The 26,768-nt window shown below is 46.8% G+C and overlaps 1 protein-coding gene across 1 annotated transcript in view; it reads left to right on the plus strand.

The window, feature by feature from the left end:
- The window catches only part of THSD4 (thrombospondin type 1 domain containing 4), a 235,768-nt gene that overhangs the window by 204,462 nt on the left and 4,538 nt on the right, over positions 1–26,768 (plus strand). The window contains exons 15-20 of the mRNA XM_056866032.1: positions 1,091–1,333; positions 4,407–4,536; positions 7,320–7,524; positions 10,053–10,226; positions 13,591–13,764; positions 24,960–25,139. Of these exons, the coding sequence (XP_056722010.1) occupies positions 1,091–1,333; positions 4,407–4,536; positions 7,320–7,524; positions 10,053–10,226; positions 13,591–13,764; positions 24,960–25,139 (1,106 nt within the window). The remainder of the gene's footprint in view (positions 1–1,090; positions 1,334–4,406; positions 4,537–7,319; positions 7,525–10,052; positions 10,227–13,590; positions 13,765–24,959; positions 25,140–26,768) is intronic.

The raw sequence follows: 26,768 nt of genomic DNA on the forward strand, positions 1-26,768 counted from the left end.
ACCTTGGAAATTGACAAGATTTCAGACTTTTGAGAGTCAATGCTCCCTTTGTCAGATATCTGGTCACGATATCTTGCTCTCATAAGCTCATACCCCGAAAGTCTTGTTGGTCTCTAAGGTGCTATCAGACTCTAATCTAGTTGTACCATTAAAATGTATTTTTCCCCTATAGCTTTCTCTATCCTGCTAGTGGGCAGAACAGATTACATGGGGATCATCATGATCTCCCAATCATGATCTCCCTGTTTCCCATTTCAACATAGCCTCATTCTTTAGACTGTTCCATCTATTTACAAAAAAACAATAAGTGGAAACGTAATAACTGTCCTGACCTGGATGGCCCAGGCTAACCCTATCTCATCTGATATCATAAGCAAAGCGGGGTCAAGCCCTGGTTAGCATTTGTATGGGAGACCACCAAGAAATCCAGGGTTGCTACACAGAGGCAGGCCGTGGCAAACCACCTCTGAACGTCTTTTGTGTTGAAAACTCTGTGAGGTCGCCATAAGTTGGCTGTGACTTGGTGGCAATTTACTTACACAACAACTGTAGCGCTTACAAACCCATCCTATCGTATCAAGCAAGCCCTAATTAAGAAACAATTTTCCGTCTGTCTTAATTATTTTTGTGACACTTCCTGTCACTTCTAACTCTTTAAATTCTGGTAAGACAATATAGTCATATAAAATATTGGCATATAAAAACCAACTACTTCTCCTCCTCCTCCTCCTCCTTTATTCTTCTTCTGTCCTACATTGGCTTGAGCCATAAGGTGTCTCAATGCATGAGGAACCAGAGTCCTCACCAGTAAACCCTCTTCAGGCTGTTCCTGGCTCGGAACATTTGACTGATGATTTGTATGGAAACCAGATGGCCAACGAACATCTGAAAAACCGAGTGCCTTCTTCCAGAAGAACGATACAGCCATTGTGTGCAGATCTACCATGCCCTGCTACCTAAAACACCATTGTTAACTTGGACAACTTTATAGGCTGTTGCGGAGATTTTGCCTTCCTGTGTCAGCCGGAGAGGCTCAGAGCCGAGAGAGATGCTCATTATTTTGATTTGTTCTTGTCTCCCTCTTCCCCAGGAGAGCCATTCAATGGCCAGTTGGATGTGGCGGAGACTGTGAATTATGAGGAGGAAGATTTGCATCGGGAGACAGGCACTCACGTTGGGCAGGCCGGGGGGACCTTTCCTGTGATCCAGCCAGGCCGGTTTCCTTTGCATCCACCAGATAACCAGGTGCCTGCTGGTCAGCCACCAAGACGGAACAGAGAGCACAACTGGAAACAGATTGGGATGACTGAATGCTCCACCACATGTGGGAAAGGTAAGTGGCTTGTGGTGCATGTGCAGACAGCACGCATTTCCAACCTTGGAGAACCCCAGTTTTCCCAAAAGCAAAACTGTGTGATCAAGGAGGAACTTACGAACTGTGTTTTACTTCCTCTCTCTGTGTGTGTTTTAAGTGCCGTCAAGTCACTTCCGACTCATGGTAACCCTATGAATCAACGTCTTCCAAAACATCCTATCTTTAACAGCCTTGCTCAGGTCTTGCAAATTGAGGGTTGTGGCTTCCTTTATTGAGTCAATCCATCTCTTGTTGGGTCTTCCTCTTTTCCTGCTGCCCTCCTCCTCTCTAGCAGAGGGAAAAAACCGAACAAGCAAAATCCATAGGGAGCTAAGAATATAAAGAGGTAAAGAGCGCTATAAAGCCTGGGGTACCTGAGCTGCAGGCAAGTAGAGCATTTATTCATGCAAGGAATGTCATTTCCAGCAGCGATGGACAGAAACAGCGAAAATGATCCCCAACGGAGGCCTGCCGAAAGGGAGAGGTAGATCTCCAGGGCTAGCAAAGGCTGCCGTGAAAAGTCTTGCTGGAAAGCTTAGAGCATAAGAACATAAGAAAGGCCCTGCTGGATCAGACCAAGGCCCATCAAGTCCAGCAGTCAGTTCACACAGGTGCCTTTAGGAAGCCCACAAACAAGATGACTGCAGCAGCACCATCCTGCCTGTGTTCTACAGCACCTAATATAATAGGCATGCTCCTCTGATACTAGAGAGAATAGGTATACAGCATGACTAGCATCCATTTTAACTAATAGCCATGAATATCCCTCTCCTCCATAAATATGTCCACTCCTCTCTTAAAGCCTTCCAAGTTGGCAGCCATCACCACATCCTGGGGCAGGGAGTTCCACAATTTAACTACGCGTTGTGTGAAAAAATACTTCCTTTTATCTGTTTTGAATCTGTCACCCTCCAGCTTCAACAGATGACCTCGCGTTCTAGTATTATGGGAGAGGGAGAAAAACTTCTCCCTGTCCACTCTCTCCAAACCATGCATAATTTTATAGACCTCTATCATGTCTCCCTTTAACCGCCTTCTTTCCAAGCTAAACAGCCCTAAGCGTCTTAACCGCTCCCCATAGGACAGTTGCTCTAGTCTCCTAATCATTTTGGTTGCTCTTTTCTGCACCTTCTCAAGCTTGTAGAACTGCTGCCCAGAGGAGACAGCATATATCAGTGTCAGAGCACTTACCACATGCAGAAGGTTCCAGGTTCAAGTTCTACCATCACCATCTCTAGAGCTGGTAATGTCATAGGGCCAAGTGGAACCCTATCAGTCCTTTACATGACCTGACCCCTTAGCCTCTCCTTCCTGTCAGGGAAAAACTGACTTCTTGTCAGGGAAAAACAAGATATTTGGCCACAAGATGTGCAAATGCTTGCTCTTGGATGTACCATTGCGTGTGCAAGTCCTTCAAGCTCTGACTTCTGCCTCATCCCCCAAGAATGGGAAATCACGGTAAATGTGCCTTCAAACGCAGATCTCAGTCGGCACCTCGTTACTCAGTGGCGATGTGCGCTTGGATGTACACTTGAATGCTTGTTCTTCTCCCCCACTAGCCAAACTAAACAACAATCTTATGCAGTCTTTCTTTCTGTAATGTGTATCGTTTTGTGCAACTCAGTTTTGGGGAACATACGAATGTGCCGTTTTTAATTTCTTTGGGTTTTTGTGCATACCCATCCAAACCCTGCTCATTTTCTTTGCTCGTTACCCCACGTTATCTGGATTTTTACACCGTTTCGGTGCCATTTATCTAAAAATCCTTTCATTTGCAAACGGGGCTGTTCCTCTTTCCCAGACTTGGATGGCTCCCTCGTCCTCATTCCAAGTGATGGATCTTGGCCAGGCTGTCTTCCTCCGAGTCCCACCTGCATTGGCCAAGAGCTTGACTTACTTTAAGAAAAGCATAACATCTAGGCAAGCTCTCCCCGGGTAGGAAGGGCTGTGCTGAACACATACACATGCGCGCACACACACCCTTCCTCAGCTCGCCAAAGGCAACAATGTCACAGCGGTTTATACAACGCCGGGGCCAACCAAGGCAGCCAGGAATCCTTCAGAGGCTCCGGTGTGGGCTGACCTCGAGCCCCCTTCCCCCTTTGCCTGAGGCTGCCAGTCTCAAACCGCAACCCAGATGCCTGGCCGCGACGTCAACGGGGAACAGACATGGCTGTGAAGAAGCAATTTGGTGGCGAGGGGTGCCGTCGCGTCCGGGAGGCTCGCTGCTTCATTGGAAGCAGCAGATTCGGAGAGGGAGCCAATGAACGGAGAACGAGCCCCCTCCCCTCGCACACACTGCCAGAAGTTACATATTTCCTGCTGACTCTGCCAGGAGAAGCAAAATGACTCTGGAAGTAGAATTTTATTGTAGGTCGAACAGCTGTTAGTACTAATTGGAACACTTGTGTTGTTGTTGTTTAACCATGAGTTAAATGCAGCGAGGTGTACCCTACTCCTATCTTCCCACTCCACTGAGCAAAACTTATTGATTAATTAATCAATACTTTTATTACCCACACCTTTCCTTGTGGCAAAAATTTGAAGCCTTCCTCCAATCAAAGGAGTCTTCCTCTGACGTCATTCATTCATTCATTTGGGTAGGGGCCCCAAGGTCACCCAGCTGGCTTCATGTGTAGGAGTGGGGAAACCAACCCGGTTCACCAGATTAGAGCCCGCCAGTGGTAGAACATCTGCCGATAGGGTCCACCAGTGGCAGAGCATCTGCTTGGCAAGCAGAAGGTCCCAGGGTTAATCCCCTGCAAGTAGGTGATGTGAAACCTGAGACCCTGGAGAGCCGCTGCTGGTCTGAGAAGACAATGCTGACTTCGATGGACCAAGGGCCTGGTTCAGTGTAAGGCAGCTTCATGTGTATTCATTAATTCATGAGTTAAAATATTTATATCCTATCTTTCCTTCTGGCTCAAGTTTGAAGCCTTCTTCCATTCTGAGGCCAAGCGCACACTGTTGGCGCCTTGTAAATAAATGACTTCCTCTGCCATAGATTGGATTCCCCTCCCTGTCTTTAATGTTATTTCTCTTATCTTCCCAGGGTCGCAGTATCCCATCTTCCGCTGCGTGAGCAGAAACACTCACGAGGAGGTGACCGAAAGTTACTGTGACCTCGGCACCAAGCCGACTCCAGAAGAGGAAGCCTGCAACATTTTCCCTTGCCCAGCCTTGTAAGAGTCTGTCCAAAATTGCTTTGTTTGTTTGTTTGTTTTTGCATAACAGCCCCCTCAAAGATACAAAGCCAAGAACCAAGACACTAGCAAGTAGTCAGCAGGCCACTTGATTGGCCAAAAGAGACCCAAATTTCAAATGAAAATGTAATGACAAAAAGTGCTTATGGACAAACACCACCTGAGAATAAGGCGCCTTTCCTTCCCATTCCCCTGAAGGACGCAAGTGGCGTTGTCCGGGCCAGGCTAAGCTTTAGTGTGAAGGTTTGGGAGTCCAGCAAGGGGGGTGGAGGAGAAGAGGAAGATTTGGTTTTTATATGCCGACTTTCTCAACCACTCAAGAATCAAACCGGCTTACAATCATCTTCCCTTCCCCTTCCCTTCCCCTCCCCTGTGAGGTAGGTGGGGCTGAGAGAGCTCTAAGAGAACTGTGACTGGCCCAAGGTCTCCCCACAGTAGGGTTGCCAGGTCCCTCTTCGCCATCGGCGGGAGGTTTTTGGGGAGAAGCCTAATGTTTAGCCTGAAGAGGAGAAGACTGAGAGGGGATACGATAACCATCTTCAAGTACTTGAAGGGCTGTCATATAGAGGAGGGTGCCGAGTTGTTTTCTGTTTCCCCAGAAGGTCGGACCAGAACCAACGGGTTGAAATTAAACCAAAAAAGTTTCCGTCTAGACATTAGGAAGAATTTTCTAGTGGTTCCTCAGTGGAACGGGCTTCCTCGGGAGGTGGTGAGCTCTCCTTGCCTGGAGGTTTTTAAACAGAGGCTAGATGGCCATCTGTCAGCAAGGCTGATTCTATGACCTTAGGCAGATCATGAGAGGCAGTTTATGAGAGGGAGGGCATCTTGGGCATCTTCTGGGCATGGAGTAGGGGTCACTGGGCGTGTGTGGGGGAGGTAGCTGTGAAATTCCTGCATTGGGCATAGGGTTGGACTAGATGACGCTGGTGGTCCCTTCCAACTCTATGATTCTATGGTTCTATGATTGTACGAAGGTGGTCCTCGCTGTAATACATTACATGTATCACCTAAGAATAGTAAATTGGGGAACAGGTCTTTTTTAATCCCTGTTTTTGGTTTGTTTGTTCCTCATAGGAATCAAAGCGGTGATGATGTTTGTGTCGTTTTATTTCCTTGCATTGAATTCCCCCGTTTTTCAACATTAGTTGTTCACCAATAAATCAGCTTTGTAGTATATATCCTGCCTATAAATGACACACGTTGTGTGTATAAATCTCATCTAAATGAATTATTATATATTTTTTAAAAGCACAACATGAGTATGCAGTATAAATGAATCTACAAAACTGACAGGGAAAAAGTGGAGCACCGGTGATATAAATAACCAGTTGAATATAAAAAGAAGCACAATAAGGAATATTGAGAGCCAGCGTGGTGTAGTGGTTAAGAGCGGTGGTTAGGAGCGGTGGAATCTGGAGAACCGGGTTGGATTCCCCACTCCTCCACGTGAGCAATGGACTCTAATCTGGTGAACCGATTTGGTTTCCCCACTCCTACACATGAAGCCAGCTGGTTGACCTTGGGCTAGTCACAGCTCTCTCTGAACTCTCTCAGCCCCACCTAACTAACAGGGTGTCTGTTGTGGGGAGGGGAAGGTGATTGTAAGCTGGTTTGATTCTTCCTTAAATGGCAGAGAAAGTCAGCAATATAAAAACCAACTCTTCTTCTTCATCCCAAGAGGAAGTCATGTTCTTCCTCTTCTCTCCTGGAAACAGGATGCTGAACTAGATGGACCGTTGGTCTGATCCAGCAGGAACATGCTTGGTCTTTTTTTTTTTATGGGATGGGTGAAACAATTAATAGTTCCAATCCTAAGCATACTTACACCCTTCTAAGCCCATGGACTTTAGTGGATTTAGAGGGGTGCAACTTAAGAGCCCCGTGGCGCATAGCGGTAAGCGTCAATACTGCAGTCCGAGCTCTGCTCACGACCTGAGTTCGATCCCGACGGGAGTCGGTTTCAGGTAGCCGGCTCGAGGTTGACTCAGCCTTCCATCCTTCCGAGGTCGGTCAAATGAGTACCCAGCTTGCTGGGGGTAAAGAGAAGACGACTGGGGAAGGCACTGGCAAACCACCCTGTAAACACAGTCTGCCTCGTAAACGTTGGCATGTGGCGTCACCCCATGGGTAAAATGAGTACCCAGCTTGCTGGGGTAAAGGGAAGATGACTGGTGAAGGAACTGGCAAGCCACCCCGTACACAAAGTCTGCCACATAAACTTTGGCATGCGGCGTCACCCCATGGGTCAGGAATGACATAAGAACATAAGAAAGGCCCTGCTGGATCAGACCAAGGCCCATCAAGTCCAGCAGTCTGTTCACACAGTGGCCAACCAGGTGCCATTAGGAAGCCACAAACAAGACGACTGCAGCAGCACCATCCTGCATCCATGACCCGGTGCTTGCACAGGGGACCTTTACCTTTTTTAACTTAAAATTGCATTGTTAGTCAGAAACAGCCTCAGGAAGCAAGATGGATTCAGAAAGTGGTCGTGTTGATCTGCATTAGAACAGCTATATTTGAGTATTACCCCTACCCTCAACTCTTACCCTAACCCTAACTGTTTGGGACCTTTGACTCTTAAAAGCTCATACCCTGAAAATCTTGTTGGCCTCTAAAACACTGCTGGACTCCAATCTAGGAAGCCTATCTCATTGGCAACTGGAACCAAGCTACAATATCCTATTTACATATCTAGCACGTACCCAAGAGTATGAAACTACTTACATATTTCTTCCCACCTCCCTCCTGTTATCTTCCAGCTGGGACATAGGGGAGTGGTCAGAGTGCAGCAAGACCTGTGGCCTGGGAATGCAACACCGCCAAGTCCTGTGCCGGCAGATCTACGCCAACCGTACCCTGACGGTCCAGCCGTACCGCTGCCACCACCTGGAGAAACCAGAGACAACAAGTACATGCCAGCTGAAGATCTGCAGCGAATGGCAAATTCGGACAGAATGGACACCGGTAAACAGGAACGCTTTGCAGCGCAAAGCCCGCAGGGTGTGTGCGTGTCTGTGTACCAGGAGCGCCAGCAGGGCTTCTCTTGGATGCCGCCTGCCCTTACCCGGCATCCGTTCTAGGGGCTGTCCAATGAGACTCTTGCAGCAGCCGCTTGCAGGGCAGACCCAAAGTTGGCCAGTAACCACCGAGATTATTCCATGGAATTTGGCTTGCGTTCCTCTCTGGTTGGCAACACAATGTGGCTTAGAATGAATGGGTTAATCTTCGAGGGTTGGGGAGGAGAGAACTATACATATAGAGCAGCGGTTCCCAAACTTTTCGGGCCACGGCTCCCTTGGTTCTACAAACTCAGCCCCAGCGCCCCCTTAAGGTAAAAAGGTAAAGGTCCCCTGTGCAAGCACCAGGTCATTCCTGACCCGCGGGGTGACGTCACATCCCGACGTTTCCTAGGCAGACTTTGTTATACGGGGTGGTTTGCCAGTGCCTTCCCCAGTCATCTTCCCTTTACCCCTAGTCAAGCTGGGGACTCATTTGACTGACTTCGGAAGGATGGAAGGCTGAGTCAACCTTGAGCAGGCTGCCTGAAACCAACTTCCGTCGGGATCGAACTCAGGTCATGATCAGAGCTTGGATACCACTCTGCGCCATGGGGCTCCTTTCAGCGATAGTTCCCACCAGATTTGCCAGCATGGTGCCATAGTTTGATCTATTGTAAATTAGTGAACAACACAGTCGAAGGGGCCCACCTCTAGTGTCCCCTGCTGCCCCCTTGCCTCTTAGTGCCCCCCTAGATAATCCCCCCCAAGGGGTGGTACTGCCCACTTTGGGAAACACTGATGAAGAGGGATCCTGCCTTGTAACGAAGAATGCGTTGACCTTCTGTTTTCACCCTCCCTTCTGAGATGCAATTCTTCAGTTCATTTATTACTTATTACTAAGAAGAAAGAGAGAAGGAAAGCTTCCTATTCAGAAAAGGATTTGCTGTGTGTGTGGAGGGTAAAAATATTCCAAAAGGGAGAGAGTGTTGCAGTGGGGCGTCCTGCATCTTGAATTGAGTCTTGATTTGCGCCTTCTCTCTAAAATTCAAGGAGGTCCCCAATTTGGAAGGAGTTTCCTGATCTTAAAAGCAAACACATGGCCTAAAAATGTCTGTGTGGCAGCCACGTTCCCTAGCATTAAACCCCGTAAATGGGGTCGCTTTTGATCTTGAGAGAGGGAAGAGATGGCATTTTAGCAGGCTCAGAATTGTTTCGCTGCATTGATCAGCCTTTTCTTTTTTTAAAAAAAGACATACTTCTATAAGCAAGGGGACATTATACAGAATTCTTATTCCAATGCTTTTCTTTTCAGTTGCTAGGAATTGGCCTCTTAATGAGGCAATAGCGACCTGGACACCCTGGTTAGCAGCTCTGACCAGGATGGTCCACGCTAGCATGATCTCATCAGATCTCAGGAGCTAAGCAAGGTGGGCCCTAATTAGTATTTGGATGGGAGACCACCGAGGAAGTCCAGGGTTGCTACGCAGAAGCATGCAATGGCAAACCACCTCTGATGGTCTCTTGCCTTGAAAACCCTACGGGGTCGCCATAAGTCAGCTGTGGTTTGACGGCACTTCTCACCACCAAGGCAAGAGTAACTGGTCAGTGCAAGGAAGCTATATGCAGTCAAGAATCACAGGGTGGAATTGTTGGAACGTGTCCAGAGGACGGCAACAAAGATGGTGAGGTGGATCTCTGGAGACCAAGTCCTATGAGGAAAGGTTGAAGGAGCTGGGTATGTTTAGCCTGAAGAGGAGAAGACTGAGAGGGGATACGATAACCATCTTCAAGTACTTGAAGGGCTGTCACATAGAGGAGGGTGCCGAGTTGTTTTCTGTTACCCCAGAAAGTCGGACCAGAACCAACGGGTTGAAATTAAATCAAGAGTTTCCATCTAGACATTAGGAAGAACTTCCGGACAGTCAGAGCAGCTCCTCAGTGGAGCAGGCTTCCTCGGGAGGTGGTGAGCTCTCCTTCCCTGGAGGTTTTTAAGAAGAGGCTAGATGGCCATCTGTCAGCAATGCTGATTCTATTACCTTAAGCAGATGATGAGACTGAGGGCATCTTGGCCATCTTCTGGTCATGGAGTAGGGGTCATTAGGGGTGTGTAGGGGAGATAGTTGTGAATTGCCTGCATTGTGCAGGGGGTTGGACTAGATAATCTTGGTGGTCCCTTCCAACTCTAGGATTCTAGGATTCTATGAACCTGGGACCTTCTGCATACCAAGCAGATTCTCTACCACTGAGCCATGGCCCCTCCCCTAGAAACCAACCCTTCTTCTCTTCTAATGTTTAATTTAACCTACTTTCCAAAAACACATTAGCCATGATCCTGGCCTCTTCTGTAAAGATAGGTGCCCATTGTTAGGTACGGCGAGGGAATTGGGTTGAGCTTAGGGTTTTGTGCAAGTCAGCAAAGAGTGTGATTAAGCTCTACCTAAGGTTCGTAAGGATGCAGGCCACCTCACTGAAGTTCTTCTCCTGTCCTTTCAGTGTTCGGTGCCATGCGGAGTGGGGCAGCGGATGCGAGACGTCAAGTGCGTGAGCAACCTAGGAGACGTGGTCGACGACGAGGAATGCAACATGAAGCTACGGCCGAATGACATCGAGAATTGCGATATGGGACCCTGCGCCAAGAGCTGGTTTCTCACGGACTGGAGTGACCGAGTAAGGCATGGAGTGATGAGTCAAATCGATTGACTTGCTATTTCTCAACTCTGGGTCGAGAATTTCCAGGAGGTTTTTGGGGTAGAGGTTCCGAAGGACAGAGTTTGGGGAGAGGAGGCAGCTCAGCAGGGACGCGATGCCTTACGGTCCACCCGACAAAGGTATCGCTTTCTCCAGGAGAACTGATCTCTAGAGTCTGGAGATCCATGGGAATTCTGGGAGAACACCAGGCCCCACAAAAAGGAACCAAGGTGCACAGCTGTGCATATAAAACAGCACAATCTGTAGAACTGGAAGATAATCCAGATGTTATCCAACTGTTTTAAGCATGCTTTGGGGTGTCTGGCTTTCACACAGAGTGGAGAGCCAGCGTGGTGGAGTGGTTACGAGCAGTGGTGTGGAGCGGTGGAGCCTGATCCGGAGAACCAGGTTTGATTCCCCACTCTTCCACATGAGCAGCTGATGCTAATCTGGTGAACTGGACTTGTTTCCCCACTCCTACACATGAAGCCAGCTGGGTGACCTTGGGTCAGTCACGCTCTCTCAGCCCCACCTACCTCACAGGGTGTCTGTTGTGGGGAGGGGAAGGTGTTAAGCCGGTTTGATTCTTCCTTAAATGGTAGAGAAAGTCGGCATATAAAACCAACTATTCTTCTTCGTGTACTTCTTATTTTCTTTTAATTATCCAAGTTAAAAAAATATAGTCCCAAAGCAAAGAATATTCTGGTTTGAAGTCTGTTGCTGAAATGTTTGGCTCTGAAATCTTTTCTAAGTGCTAAATCTGTAGAGGGATCTCACAGCCCAGGGTGGAGTAGGCATTACATATCCTCATATCTGGCATTTGTTTTGACATCGGATACACCAGCCCTGCTCGTGTGTAGCCATGTAAAACATATCACAGTTGAAGTTCTGGAGAACTTTGCAAAGCAATTTTCTTCCCAGCTCTGTTTTTTTTTGGGGGGGGGGGGTTGGGGAGAAGAGGAAAAGGCAAATTGACTCGTCACCAGGCAATTACTTGGAAACCAGAAAATTGTTTGCAAGATGAAAACCCGCAGATAATGTGCTCCTATTGCGCTCCCCTTCTTTTCCCTGAGTTGCTCCGTAATTGTAATAAGTGATTTCTTTAGAAGCGTAATTATTTGGGGAGTTCGGTTAAGCAGTTAACGTTTTGAGAACTTGGCAGATAACGGCGGTTAGTGGGAGACCGAGAGCTGTAAGATGGAAAGTGATCATTGATTCCAAAAGAGCGTTGGAGGGCGGTGCTCGCCATTAGCCATCAGAGTACGAGCCGAGTCATGAACACATGAAACTACCTTATACTGAATCAGACCCTGGGTCCATCAAAGTCAGTATTGTCTACTCAGACCGGCAGCGGCTCTCCAGGGTCTCAGGCAGGGGTCTTTCACACCACCTACTCGCCTAGTCCCTTTAACTGGAGAGGCCAGGGATTGAACCTGGGACCTTCTGCAGGCCAAGCAGATGCTCTACCACTGAGCCACGGTCCCTCCCCTAGGTGTGATTGTGCCCCCGTAGTCTGTCCCTGTGTCATGGGGAGGGCAGAGATACATACAAACACATCCCGGTGGTGGGTGAAGTCCCACATTGTGGGTCAAAGTAACCAAGCTACCCACTGAGAGAACCATCATTTCACACCAATACTGGGCGCTGTAGGCTTAGCAGAAGCCATGGCTCAGTGGCAGAGCCTCTGCTTGGCATGCAGAAGGTCCCAGGTTCAATCCCCGGCCTCTCCACTTGAAAGGAAGATGCAGTAGGTGATAGGAAAGACCTCCGCTGGAGACCCTGAAGAGCCGCTGCCAGTCTGAGTAGACAACACAGACCTTGATGGACCGGCGGTTTGATTCACTATAAGGCAACTCCATGTGTTCCTGTGTGACCAGGAGGTTTTGTAGGGCAGAAGGATGTCTTGAACACAAATATTGACATTGTCTGAATGCCTCTCTGGACATTCCTGACCTTAAGTAAGATTCAAACCCGGGCCCGATTCCAGACTTTATCACTTCTCTCGATCGCTGCTAACTTCCCCTGCTTAACGAAATAGTACTTAGCACAGAGCCATCCATTCATCTCTGAGGAATGTTCCATAATGCTATTTTGCAGCATTACACAGCTACTAATGAAATTACATATTAATATATATAATTGCAAAATGCCAAGTTGGCACATAAGCCGGCCCGTGTAACAGATGCTTATTTGTGGTTCTCTTTCCATGTGAAATATAATATAACTGCTTGTAACTGTTTAAATTCAATTACGTGCATGTCTTTCGGCAGTCGGCGCAGGGTTTTTCTTTATTTTTAATAATCAGCCCCCCAAATTAAATGCAGCTCTTCCCTCCCCCTTGGCCTGTCTCTCTTATGGGGGTGGGGGGAAGCAAGTGAAGAAAGAGAAAAGAAGGGAGGGCGTGTGTAGAAACAAGCATCTGTGAAATGCCAAATCAAACAATTTGGGGTGTGTGTGTTGTTTTCTTTAGAAGGAACTGGCAGCTGATGGAAACACCCAATGTCCTGGAATACACAGAGCATAAAGGGAAGGTGTCTTTTCAGCAAACCAGATAAGCTTTGATACCACTTTCTTACACTTTGCATGGGAGAAAGTGGTATCAAAGCTTATCTGGTGTGATGCTCACGTGGTGTGATCCTTGTGGAAACAGGTCCATCCCATTCCTCAACTCACCACATCTTTGGCAAACCTGGCTTTGGGAACCTCGTGTGCCCTGCAGCTTCTGCGCATGTTTGTGGAAGCATATTGGTGGAGGTTGGAGCTCTGCACTGTTCCCTTAGTACCAGTGAAGAAGAAGAAGAGTTGGTTTTTATACTCTGCTTTTCTCTACCTCTAGGAGTCTCAAAGCAGCTTACAATCCCCTTCCCTTCCCCTCCCCACAACAGACACCTTGTGAGGTAGGTGGGGCTGAGAGACTTCAGAGGGAACTGTGACTAGCCCAAGGTCACCCAGCAGGCTTCATGTGGAGAAGTAGGGAATCAAACCCAGTTCTCCAGAATAGAGTCCACCACTCTTAACTACCACACCACGCTGGCTCTCACCATGAACATGAAGCACAGAGGCGCATCTCCCAATGTTGAACATGTATCCCCATAGACATGTTTCCAGAAAACAGTCTACTTGCCTTTCATTTAAAAGCAGATTTCAAAATTCCGTGTATCTGAGCCAAATCTTGATAACCTCTTCATGTTCCCTTTCCCATGCCGTTCTTCTCTCTTCATTGCTAAAGTAACGAAGAGAATAATTTCCGTGAATCCTAATATCCAGTCCCAATCGTCTCTTGCCCCATTTAGCTGGGCAGCAATCGGACTAATGGAAATCTTCGCCATCTCTTTTTCAACAGTGTTCTGCAGAATGTGGCACGGGCGTCCGGACGCGCTCCGTCGTATGCATGACCAACCACATCAGCAGTTTACCCCTGGAAGGCTGCGGGCACAGCAGGCCTTCGGACACAACCCCCTGCGACAGCGGGCCATGTTTCGGGAAGGTGGAGTGGTTTGCGGGGAGCTGGAGCCAGGTATGCTTGATTTGTAGGCTGTTTGGGGCACGATCCAGCCCATGATGAGAATGGGGGAATGCCTCATGGCTTTGAGCAGGAGGATTAAGCATGAGCTTAACAGTGCCGTCTCATACAGAGTTAGTCCAGTCTAAGCCCGCTGAGACCAGTGGCTGACGCTCTGCATGTTCTTTATTGTAAAACTCTCCCAGCGAAATTAGTGGTGGTGGAAAGTGCTGTCAAGTCACAGTTGGCATACAGGTGACCCCATAGGGTGTGGCTGTGGCTCAGTAGTAGAGCATCTGCTTGGCATGCAGAAGGTCCCAGGTTCAAACCCCAGCATCTCCAGTTAAAGGGACTAGGCAAGGAGGCGATGTGAAAGACCTCTGCCTGAGACCCTAGAGAGCCGCTGTTGGTCTGAGTAGACAATACTGACTTTGATGGACCAAGGGTCTGATTCAGTAGAAGATCCATGTGTTCAACGGAAGAGATGTTCAGAGGTGATTTGTCATTATTTGGACTTCCTTGGTGGTCTCCCACCCAAGTACTAAACAGGGCCGACCCTGCTGAGCTTTTGAGTTCCAGTAAGATCAGGCTAGTCTATGCCATCTAGGTTAGGACTTTTGTGAAATGAATGATCCTTAAAAGGTTTGCTTTTTGGAAATGGAACCAATAGCTTACAGCCACCAACCTCTCTGTACTATAAATAGTGGAAGTGTTTTGGGTAATTGTCGTGTTCCAGAGTCTTTGACGTGATGTTTTCAGAAGAATTATCCCCTCAGTTCCCACGTCTCTTATCCTTAAGAATTTCTGTAACTGGGGAAAAAAAAGATGTATGGCAATTCTAAGTATTTTGCTTCATTCTTCCACATATTGTGATCCTATCTTAGATAATGCAGCCATTATAGACTAAAGAGGAAGGGATCTTTGGACTAAACCAGAGGAGAAACAAGACGCCTGTGATCAGCCGACATTTTGCTTATTTTTACTTATAAGCAGCCGCTGGAGGTTTAGCAGTGAGCTTGTGTTGGGGGAGAAGGAGTGAACCCTTTCTCTCTTGGCTCAGAGGAGTGCATCATTATCTTCTTGCCTTTTCCCGATTAGCTGGATTTCTCCATGCGTCACCCATGGTAGTATCCACATAATCTCTGAGTCACCAAGGCTGTATTAGCGGAGGCGTTTCCAGGCTTCTTTCTAGGATGCATGAACACCCACCAGTTTGGCTCACGCCCTGTTCGCCAGTTGCAAGCCGAGACTTGGTTTTTTGATAATCAGTTCGATAGTTCATCCATCTGTTTGTGGGTGTTCAGCAGGTTGTTTCACTGTATTGGATGCATGAACACATGAAGCTGCCTTCTACTGAACCAGACCCTTGATCCATCAAAGTCAGTATTGTCTACTCAGACTGGCAGCGGCTCCCCAGGGTCTCAGGCAGGGGTCTTTCACATCACCTACCTGCCCAGTCCCTTTAACTGGAGAGGCTGGGGATTGAACCTGGGCCCTTCTGCATGCCAAGCAGATGCTCTACCACTGAGCCACAGGTTTCACTGGGTTTCACTATAATCCTACCCCTTGGAAAAAATATCTCTGTTCAGTTCTTTAAGAAAGCCGAAAGGCCTTTTTCTATTTAACCTTGGCTATAAAAAACTTTGTTATTTACTCCGAGGAGTATTGCCCCAAGCTGATTTTAAAAAAACAAAATGAATCTAGGTTTCTGGAATCTGTTTCCTGCAAATCAAAGAATTCTTTCCAGGATCTGGAGCCGTTGAAATAACTCAGCCAAAGCTCAGGAATCTCTGTGCATCTGGGTTTCCTCTGAAGACCGCACTGCAAGAATGTTGCTCAACCAGGGATTTTTCACTGTGCAATTATTCCAGAGGGTGTGCCCATTTCCAGCAGAATACAACCCTTCACTCTGCAGGACATCCAAAACAACAAAGATGCTAAAAAGGAGGAAGCTGCCCAGGGAATTGGATCGTATCCCAGCGATGAAAGAGTGTGGATTGGTCCTGAGGAATTAAAAACTCTCGTTCCACCGTCGACTCGTGAATGCATTTGATCGTCCCAGTTAACCGATCAGTCTAACTCTGGTACTGAATTATCGAATCGGTCTGCGTTTGTCCTCCCTTCGTGCTCCCCGCCCAGGCCTATTGTCAGGAAAGCATCTAAATTAGATTAACTGTCAGTTGTGCAAACCGAAACAACTCAAGACAGTAAAAAAGGCCGGTCGTAGAAATCTGGACGATGGAATCATAATGAAACGCAGCATTTCTCCCCAGCAGTCTGAAGAAAAGCAGCTCCCAATTTTTATCCCTCCCCTAATTAAAAAAAATAAAAAATCTTAAGGCTTTGCTTTCTGTTGAAATCTTGTATCGCTTAAGCCATCCTGAAACGAATACTTCCAAAGTATTTTTTAGTCTGGAGAAGAATTTGTGATTCTCTCATGGTTGCTGTTTTCCATCCAACTCTTTTTTTTTTTTTTTTTTTTTTTTTTTTTACAAACTCTGCTTTTTGCTCTGGGTGAATAAAAGGAGGGAGCTTCTGGAACGGATAGCTACTGAGGGTGCCAGAGGTTTATAACGGCCTGGTTTGGTATGCAAATTCAATCGCATTACAAATCCAGCCCCATTCCCCTAAGACGTTTTTCTTCACCTCTGGACGCTAAACACGGTTCTCTGCATGCACAGTCAACGTTCAGTAGACTGGACGCCCAGTTTCCATTGATTCTCTGGGCCCTTGTCTTTCCTTGGATCATAGTCTCCAGTATGGTATAGTGGTTAAGAGCGGTGGTTTGGAGCGGTGGAGTCTGATCTGGAGAAACGGGTTCGATTCCCCCACTCCTCCACATGAGCAGCGGAGGCTAATCTGGTGAACTGGATTTGGTTCCCCACTCCTCCACACGAAGCCAGCTGGGTGACCTTGGGCTAGTCTCAGCTCTCTCAGCCCTCACAGGGTGTCTGTTGTGGGGAGGGGAAGGTAAGGTGAACTTAAGCTGCTTTGATTCTTCCTTAAGTGGTAGAGAAAGTCAGCAATGTAAAAACCAACTCTCCTTCCTTCCTTCCTTCCTTCCTTCCTTCCTTCCTTCCTTCCTTCCTTCCTTCCTTCCTTCCTTCCTTCCTTCCTTCCTTCCTTTCTTTCTTTCTTTCTTTCTTTCTTTCTTTCTTTCTTTCTTTCTTTCTTTCTTTCTTTCTTTCTTTCTTTCTTTCTTTCTTTCTTTCTTCCTTCCTTCCTTCCTTCCTTCCTTCCTTCCTTCCTTCCTTCCTTCCTTCCTTCCTTCCTTCCTTCCTTCCTTCCTTCCTTCCTTCCTTCCTTCCTTCCTTCCTTCCTTCCTTCCTTCCTTTCCTTCTTTCTTTCTTTCTTTCTTTCTTTCCTTCCTTCCTTCCTTCCTTCCTTCCTTCCTTCCTTCCTTCCTTCCTTCCTTCCTTCCTTCCTTCCTTCGGGGACTGCAAGGCTGCAGTATTGACTACCACAGTCCCTGATCTTAACCAAGCAGCCAGATCCAGTTTTCCTTGTACACAGATCCTTTCCAGCAAGATGCCTATGAAAGGCAATGCTGGGCTGTAAGGTGGAGCCGCTCCGAGGGGGTGGGTGTTGTTCTGTTAACTGGCACCCAAAGAGTTAATATCCTCATGGACTCTGAAATTTACAATGCTGTTAACGGGAATTATGTTTTGAACTCAGGGGCACCCACACAGAGTTGATCCATAAATCTACCATATTGCTTCGGGGTTCTAATTTATTTCTCCAAAGTCATAAATTCTTCTGGGATATGCACCCATGGACGTTTTAAAGCCCATAATACTTTAATGCTCCCCCCCTCAATCAGCTACAATATATATGATCACATTATCTAAAAAACAAATATGTATGTAAGATGGATTTGTTCATAAAGCAGCCGTGCCATGGTTTGGGCTGATTTGTAGGCCTATTTAGAGCAGATTTTCTGTTTCCTTCTCAACTTGGTTTCATTCTGGTTTTTGGACCGGCTTTATACAATTGTTATTTCGCCATTTCCTGGGGACGAATCCAAGCTGAGAACCCCTGTTCCATCACTGTGTCTCCCTTGTGCAAATCAAACCTACAAGTCTCTGTTATCTCACCATGGTGTAGTGGTTAAGAGCGGTGGTTTTGGAGCGGTGGAGTCTGATCTGGAGAACTGGGTTTGATTCCCCCACTCCTCCATGTGAGCAGCGGAGGCTAATCTGGTGAACTGAATTTGCTTCCCCACTCCTGCACACGAAGCCAGCTGGGTGACCTTGGGCTAGTCACAGCTCTCTCAGCCCCACCTACCTCACAGGGTGTCTGTTGTGGGGAGGAGCTAGTCACAGCTCTCTCAGCCCCACCTACCTCACAGGGTGTCTGTTGTGGGGAGGGGGAGGGAAGGTGATTGTCAGCTGGTTTGACTCTTCCTTAAGTGGTAGAGAAAGTCGGCATATGAAAACCCAACTCTCCTTCTTCTTTTTCTTTTCTTGCACACACTTCTCCATGTCATTTGGCAACAAGAAATCAGCATTACATGCATATTATATAAATGGCACATGCATTTTATGTATCAACTGAATATTAAAGCTCAGACAAAGTATGAAATGGATCGACAAAAAGTGGAGAAGGGAAACCACTGGGGTAATTCACCGTGAGCCAAATGGCTCTCGGCTGGCACGGAAACCACTTCATCAATGCTGCTTTCCCCCAGGCAATCCATCTCTGAGGACTTTTTGCATGAATCAAAGAAGAGTTAGTTTTTATATGCCGACTTTCTCTGCCACTTAAGGGAGAATCAAACCGGTTTACAATCACCTTCCCCTCCCCACAGCAGGCACCCCGTGAGGTAGGTGGGGCTGAGAGAGCTGTGACTAGCACAAGGTCACCCAGCAGGCTTCATGTGTAGGAGTGGGGAAACAAATCCAGTTCACCCGATTAGCCTCCGCCGCTCATGTGGAGGAGCGGGGGAATCAAACCTGGTTCTCCAGATCAGAGTCCACTGCTCTAAACTACCACTCTTAGCCACTACACCATGCATAGCTCAACAATGTCGATCAACCTAGAATAACACCCCCTACATTCCTAAATTTTAAACTGTTTTTTTTCCCCTTAAGGAAAAATTGAAAGGACGTTTGCCAGTTCCTCGACTTCTTCAGGACTATGTTCGCTTTCATGAAAACTTCGCTTTCAGAAGTTTCATGACTTCTTCAGGATCATGTTCGTGTTCCTGTTGCTGAAATTGACAGCTGTTTCCCACATTATGATGCAAAGATATTCTCAAAAGGCATGCCCCTGTAGATCCAGATCCCCAGATGTCCAGGTTTTCCAAGAAAAACCATCTCGGGCTCTCTATTACACACCTTCTCCATCAAACATTCTCACTGTCCCTCAGTGTGAACCTTGGGATCATGTTTACACACAGGTGCAGCGAGGAACATGCCGTCTTTTGGTGGTCCTGGGATGGGCTGAAAGCCTTTGTTTCCAGATGCAGCGTGGCCTTTGATGTTTGAAAGGAAGTAAAAAAATAATGAAGATCTTAGGCTAGGGAAAGTCCCAATTCAGCACATATTTTGGCACGCAACCCTAGTCCAATCTTCTGGGATAGATGAATTGGAGGCTTGTAGTTAACTCAGGAACATCCAATATCTATTATGAAGTCCTTTTGACCATCTCTTGCACAAGGAGGGTTATTTATTAGAGTTAAGGAAGAGTGGTATAGTGGTTAAGAGCGATGTTTTGGAGTGGTAGACTTTGATCTTGAGAACCAGGTTTGATTCCCCTCTCCTCCACATGAGCGGCGGACGCTAATCTGGTGAACCGGGTTGGTTTCCCCACTCCTACACATGAAGCCAGCTGGGTGACCTTGGGCAAGTCACAGCTCTGTTAGAGCTTTCTCAGCCCCACCTACCTCACAGGGTGTCTGTTGTGGGGAAGGGAAGGCGATTGTAAGCCGGTTTGATTCATCCTTAAGTGGTAGAGAAAGTAGGCATATAAAAACCAACTCTTCTTCTTCTTCTCAGAAGACTCCAGAGTTCTTAGTGGATGATACTTTTGGAGTACGATCCCACCCAAACAACGTGAAATTCTCACATAATCTATTTTCTCCCATGGAAAGACGAAAGAGTGATTAAGTTTATCTGGATGGGCCCAACGCTTTGCAAAAAACATGGCGTTTGCACAAACCGTGGTGGGAAATAATGAAAAGTTTAAATGCAACTTAAGACAGGTGTTGATTTTTCACAGCACACCCTGTTCTTTTCACTGGTACGAAAGGATAAGTATCTATTCAGGATATTACCGACCAAAAACAAAAAATTCTACCAGAAGTATAAATAAAAACCCCTTTAAAAAAATAACAGTCAATTGTGTTAGGCTTATAAACCCCTTTGGAGATCATATCCTTTTAAGTGACATAGAAATCAATCTGTCGTTGGACTTGTCTTCTAAAACAAAACAGCGTTTCACAAAGTGCCAGGAACAGTATTGTGTGTGTGTATTTAACCTTTTAAGAAGCAGTCGAGGCCTCCGTCAGCCAAAAATTTGAATTTCAGAACGGGAACTGACACCCCGGCTCTCGAGTACATTGCAGAGATGAAAAGAACACCCTTGTGGATTCAAACCCTTCCCAAATATCACACTGGATGGGGGGGGGGGATTTGTTTTTTTGGAAGAGTGAAAAGTTGACTTTTCGTCCCAGAAACTGCAGCCTTAATTTGTTTTAACTCTTAACGAGGACAGTTTTGTGCAAAAAGGGGAAACTTGTTCTTCACTTGAAATTTTTTTTAAAAAAAGGTTTCTGGATACTAGGCTTGGCAACCTCCCAGTGGTGGCTGGAGATCTCCCGCTATTAGGAACACAAGGAGGTTAAGAACATAAGTCCACAAGAACTTCAGAAGAGCCCTGCTGGATCAGACCAGTGGTCCATCGAGTCCAGCATCCCGTCGCACACAGGGGCCAACTAGTTCCTCTGGAGGTCCAACAACAGGGCATAGAAGCTGAGGCCTTCATAAGAACATCAGAAGAGCCCTGCTGGATCAGACCGGTGGTCCATCTAGTCCAGCATCCTGTCTCACACAGTGGCCAATCAGTTCCTCTGGACGTCCAACCACAGGGCATAAAGGCCAAGAGCTTCATGAGAACATCAGAAGGGCCCTGCTGGATCAGGCCAGTGAGGGTCCATCTAGTCCAGCATCCTGTCTCACACAGTGACCAATCAGTTCCTCTGGTGGTCCAACCACAGGGCATAGAGGCCAAGACCTTCATGAGAAATCAGAAGAGCCCTGTTGGGTCAGACCAGTGGTCCATCTAGTCCAGCATCCCGTCGCACACAGGGACCAACCAGTTCCTCTGGAGGTCCAACGACAGGGCATAGAGACCGAGGCCTTCAAAAGAACATCAGAAGAGCCCTGTTGGATCAGACCAGTGGTCTATCTAGTCCAGGATCCTCTCTCACACAGGGGCCAGCCAGTTACTTAAGAAGGCCAGCAAACAGGGCATAGAGGCCGAGTGGTCCCAGCACTGGTATTCAGAGGTTTGCTGCCTCTGAATATAGAGGTTCCCTTCAGTCACCATGGCTATCCATTGCTGGACGTCTCCTCCATGAAAATCTCTAACCCCCTTTTAAAGATCTCTAAGCAACATGGACCAAAACTGGTCACACTGACACTATACAGAATCAGAAAGAAAAATAGCCATTTTAAAATATAAATTGGATTTCCAGTTTTTGTGAAAGGAGGAATAACAATATGAAAAGGAGGGAAAGTATGTACATTACATGAACACATGAAGCTGCCTTATACTGAATCAGACCCTGGGTCCATCAAAGTCAGTATTGTCCTCTCAGACTGGCAGCGGCTCTCCAGGGACTCAGGCTGAGGTCTTTCACATCACCTACTTGCCTAGTCCCTTTAACTGGAGATGCTGGGGATTGAACCTGGGACCTTCTGCATGCCAAGCAGATACTCTACAAACTGAGCCACAACCCCTCTCCATACGATAAGTCCATAGGAAAGAAAAGAAAAATCATATTTCACTTACACTTGTCATACTACAAATTCTAACACAATCTTTCTCAGTTCAATAAAGCCCTATGTTGATTTGGGATTCCATAAGAATTAGGGATTTGCTCAGTGTAGAATAAGAAAGGAAACCAAGCTGCCGCAGAGCTATTTAAGCCTGTGCATCCTCTAGCTAGTTCAGGAGTGCAGCCCGAAGCAAAGTTACGCCCTTCTGAGTCCACCAAAGAACATGGATCGCGCCGTCGGTAGCCAAGTCAGCTTTTCCATGGCTAACATTTTCCAGATGTCCCAAAAACTTGAAATTAATCCAGAAATGTGGATTACAAGCAGGTCATTGTTCTCGGTTAGTCTGTTAATGTGAGAGAATTGCATTAAAATGGCTTCTCAGGGGCGCTTTCCCCCTTAGAAGCTGTCAAGGATTTATAAAAAGACAGGCAGGAAATGTTGGTATTATTGAAATGAGGACAAATGTGGTGGAAATGTCCCAGGGCTTGACAGTTCCGGAGGATGGCCTCCATTATTATTTCAAGGGGGTTGGGGATAGATTTACCCGGTGTATCTGAAAGGCTGCTGGTTGAATGATGTAATAGCATCTACACCAAAGAAGATTCCAGAAGGAATCTCGTACCAGTCGGTAGCATTGTATTTAATTACGGCCACTAACCTCATCCTCCTGGCTGGAAATCGCAGACTTGCAACAAGTATGGCAGATGTATAAGGTACAAGATCTATCGAGGCTAGTTGACTTGGTACCAGAGGGTTAGGAATATGAACAGTGGACTCGTGTTTTGAGTTACGTGAAGACAGAACGAGGCTTTCTTGTCAGCCAGCATGGTGTAGTGGTTAAGAGCAGTGGCTTGGAGTGGTGATTTGGAGTTCTCTGATTTGAAGAACCAGGTTTGACTCCCCAGTCCTCCATATGAATGGCGGAGGCTAATCTGGTGAACTGGATTTGTTCCCCCGATCCTACACATGAAGCCAGCTGGGTGACCTTGGGCTCGTCACAGCTCTCTTTGAGCTCTCTCGGCCCCACCGACCTCACAGGGTGTCTGTTGTGAGGAGGGGAGGGGAAGGTGATTGTAAGCCGGATTGAGTCTCCCTTAAGTGGTAGAGAAAGTCGGCATATAAAAACCAACTCTTCTTCTATATTTGTGGTTCTTCAATGGGGCATAGTTTTCCTAGCTTCCAAGAGTAGACAATCAATTCTCCCTTTGACAAAATATTAAATTCTGCTTCACATGGTAGAAGAGCTAGATTTGAGTCTAGTAGCACTTTAGAGGCCAACAAAATTTTCAGGGTATTCGCTTTCGAGAGTCAAAGCTCCCTTCGTCAGATATGCTAAGCTTGAAAGCTCAATACTCCAGAAATTGGCTACTGGACTCATAAGAGCATAAGAAAGGCCATGCTGGATCAGACCAAGGTCCATCAAGTCCAGCGGTCTGTTCACACAGTGGCCAACCAGGTGCCTCTAGGAAGCCATGAACACATGAAGCTGCCTTATACTGAGCCAGACCCTTGGTCCATCAAGGTCAGTATTGTCTACTCAGACGGGCAGCGGCTCTCCAGGGTCTGAGGCAGAGGTCTTTTGCATCACCTACTTGCCCGGTCCCTTTAACTGGAGATGCCGGGAATGGAACCTGGGACCTTCTTCATGCCAAGCAGATGCTCTCCCACTGAGCTACAGCCCTTCCCCATAAACAAGACGACTGCAGCAGCATGCTGCTCTGGCCCTGTAGAGAATAGGTATGCATCATGACTAGTATCCATTTTTACTAGACCTGAATCTAGCTGTTAAAATCTGGAGTGTGTACCTCAGTTTTCCATTTTTTTTTTTTTTTTGCAAATTGCCCTAGAAAAACTGCATTTCTCCTTGATGCAAATTAAGTTTTCAGATGTTGCAATATCTCTGTAGTCTGTGTGCCTTTTGCCTTGAGTTAAAAACTAGGTGTTTCTGTGGAATGAAAAGCCAGCAACCATTTTGGGTTTTCTTCTCGTGGGCCGGTGCTGTGACACTGAGAAAGCGAGCAGTCCTCAAACCGCACGTTATGCTTTCCCGTGTGTTTCACTTCCCGAGGAAAAGAAGTCAATTAATCCTCTTGATTAAAGTAAAATGCTGCAGCGGTACTCGGGCGGAGACAGAGGTATCAGTGTCTGGGAACCGAGCTGTGATAAATAGAGAGGCAGGGTGTAAAAATCAAGATCCTGCAGTGGCTTGAAGAAAGAAACAAGGAAAACGTTGTCTGTACAGTTTCTGATTTTGCTATCTTGGATGTAGAGACTGATCCCCTATGCTCTAGTTTTTCTCATGTCCCCTTTCCTTAGCTTTCTCCCCCTGGAATTACAACTCATCTCCAGACTACAGAGATCAGTTCCCCTGGAGAACATGGATGCTTTGGAGGGTGGACTCTAGGGCATTGTACCCCACTGAGGTCCCTGTCCTCCCCCAGGCTCCACCCCCAAATCTCCAGTTTCCCAGCCTGGAACAGGCAACCCTACTCCCCCTCCCCAACTCCCCTGCTGGTGGCCAGGGGGGACCTGGAAAGACCCTAAGTGTAGCCGAGTGAAAATAGCTTGAGCAGCACATACAGCCTTCCTCAGAAGAGGCCCAGCAGCTAGGGTTGCCAGGTTGACCTTGGGCTAGTCACATCTCTCTCAGCCCCACCTACCTCACAGGGTATCTGTTGTGGGGAGGGGAAGGGAAGGTGATTGTAAGCCGGTTTGAGTCTCCCTTAAGTGGTAGAGAAAGTCGGCATATAAAAACCAACTCTTCTTCTTCTTCTTCTTCTTCTTCTTCTTCTTCTCCTCCTCTTCCTCCTCCTCCTCCTTCTCTTCTTCTTCTTCTTCTTCTTCTTCTTCTTCTTCTTCTTCTTCTTCTTCTTCTTCTGGAGATCTCGAGCTAGTACCTGGTGGTTGGCAACCCTACCAACAGCTGTGACCTGTGTCAAACCATTGGTGGGAGAGCCTCAACCATCCATTTGGGAGGCAGGAGCAGGGGCCCTGTACACGTGCAAAAACTGGATCAAGACCTACGCACAGAGAGGTCTGCGTTAAAAAAACTTCCTCGATCATTACAGAGAGGATTCAAAATGCCGCAGTGGAAGATATCTGTATATATATTTTTATATACTGCGCAAAACATTAATACTCAAAAGCCTTTTTTTATGCTAGCGATCTACATTAAAGACCGTACGTTTGTTTTCTCTCACCCTGGCGCAGTGTTCGGTTGAGTGCGGCAGCGGAACACAGCAGAGGGAGGTGATTTGTATCCGGAAGGCCGAGAGCAGCTTCGAGATGTTGAATCCCTACGAGTGTTCGCATTTGGAAAGACCGCCCAGCCAGCAATCCTGCGAACTCAAGCCTTGCGGCGCCAAATGGTTTAGTACAGAATGGAGCACGGTGAGTCTTCCTTTTTGCTTTCCGTTCACTCTCTACACTAGGGTTGCCAACCTCCAGGTAGTAGCGGAAGATCTCCTGCTATTACAACTGATCTCGAGCCAATAGCGGTCAGTTCACCTGGAGAAAATGGCCGCTTTGGCCGTTGGACTCTATGGCATTTAAGTCCCTCCCAAACCCCGCCCTCCTCAGGCTCCGTCCCCAAAATTTCCCGCTGATGGCGAAGAGGGACCTGGCAACCCTACTCTACATGCAAACATAACCCTCTCTCTGAAACCGGGTAGAAAAGGCACTGGCTCTAGTTCAGGGGTCCCCGGCCTTTTTGAGCCTGCGGGCACCTTTGGAATTCTTTCCTTTATCCCTTAGAAGCTCCTTGATCCATTGATCTTGAGCAGCATAATTTTAAATCTAATGTTTGAGGGATATGAGGACTGAGATAAATCTTGCCCCTGACAGTGTAGCCTTGGGATCCCCGTCACTTAGTAAAAAAGGCACTACGTCAGACACAGAGGCATTAGATTTATATGTTAAAAGGGGAGAGACATAACGTGATCGGAGTTCCTCATAAAAGCGGCATCCCAAAAGGGTCATGAGCTAATGAATCGGTAGAGCCAGGAGAGCAAGGACAGGTCCTGTCTGGGCACTGGTTCCCAACCGGGGGTCCATAGACCCCCAGGGGTCCGCGAGAACTAAATTAAGGTCCATGAAACAAAGTTATAAACCCATAATAAATTAATATTTTCAATTAAAAGTTCTCTATTATAAAAAAAATATTCAAATATTATTCTAAGCTTAATGTTTAACTAACAGTTATGATTTAAAGTTTATTTTCAAATTCTTGGAATTTTTATTTTGGACCTTGGGGTCCCTGCACCGAACCGAAAAGTCCTAGTGGTCCCTGGTCAAAAAAAGGTTGGGAACCACTGTGTCTGGGTATGGTATATTCAAAATTCTGCCCTGCATAACCATAGAGGGGTTTGCATTCAGTCTAGCTAAACAGAAGGCTCTAGAACAGTGGTTCCCAACCTTTTTTTGACCAGGGACCACTAGGACTTTTTTGTTCGGTGCAAGGACCCCAAGGTTCAAAATAAAAATTCCCAGAATTTGAAAATAAACTTTAATCATAACTGTTAGTTAAACATTAAACTTAGAATAATATTTGAATATATATTTTATAATAGAAAACTTTTAATTGAAAATATTAATTTATTATGGGTTTATAACTTTGTTTCGCGGACCTTAATTTAGTTCTTGCGGACCCCTGGGGGTCCGCTGACCCCTGTTGGGAACCAGTGCTCTAGAAAGACGAGGAGTAAGCTTATAGTAAGTATAAGCAGGCAAACCTCGTGGTGGGGGTCTTCCAAAAAACTGATTTTTTAATTAAGGTGTCTCAGAAGTTTTACGAGACGGCCAGGGCAGCAAAGACTGCAGTAAGAAGCCATGAAAAATGGTATTTGATTCTTAAGGCACATCTGGGGAACATAACTCCCACTAAGTTCAAGGAAAAGAGAGGGAAATAATAGAAGTGATTTATCCTACTTTGTCAGTTACACTGGACTCCATTTTTAAAAAGCGAAATCAACAAAGGGACCCCCCAAAAAAGTTTGGATAAGGGTGCCTACCCCCCCCCAC

Source organism: Euleptes europaea, chromosome 20, assembly GCF_029931775.1.
Source record: "Euleptes europaea isolate rEulEur1 chromosome 20, rEulEur1.hap1, whole genome shotgun sequence".
NCBI lineage: Eukaryota > Metazoa > Chordata > Lepidosauria > Squamata > Sphaerodactylidae > Euleptes > Euleptes europaea.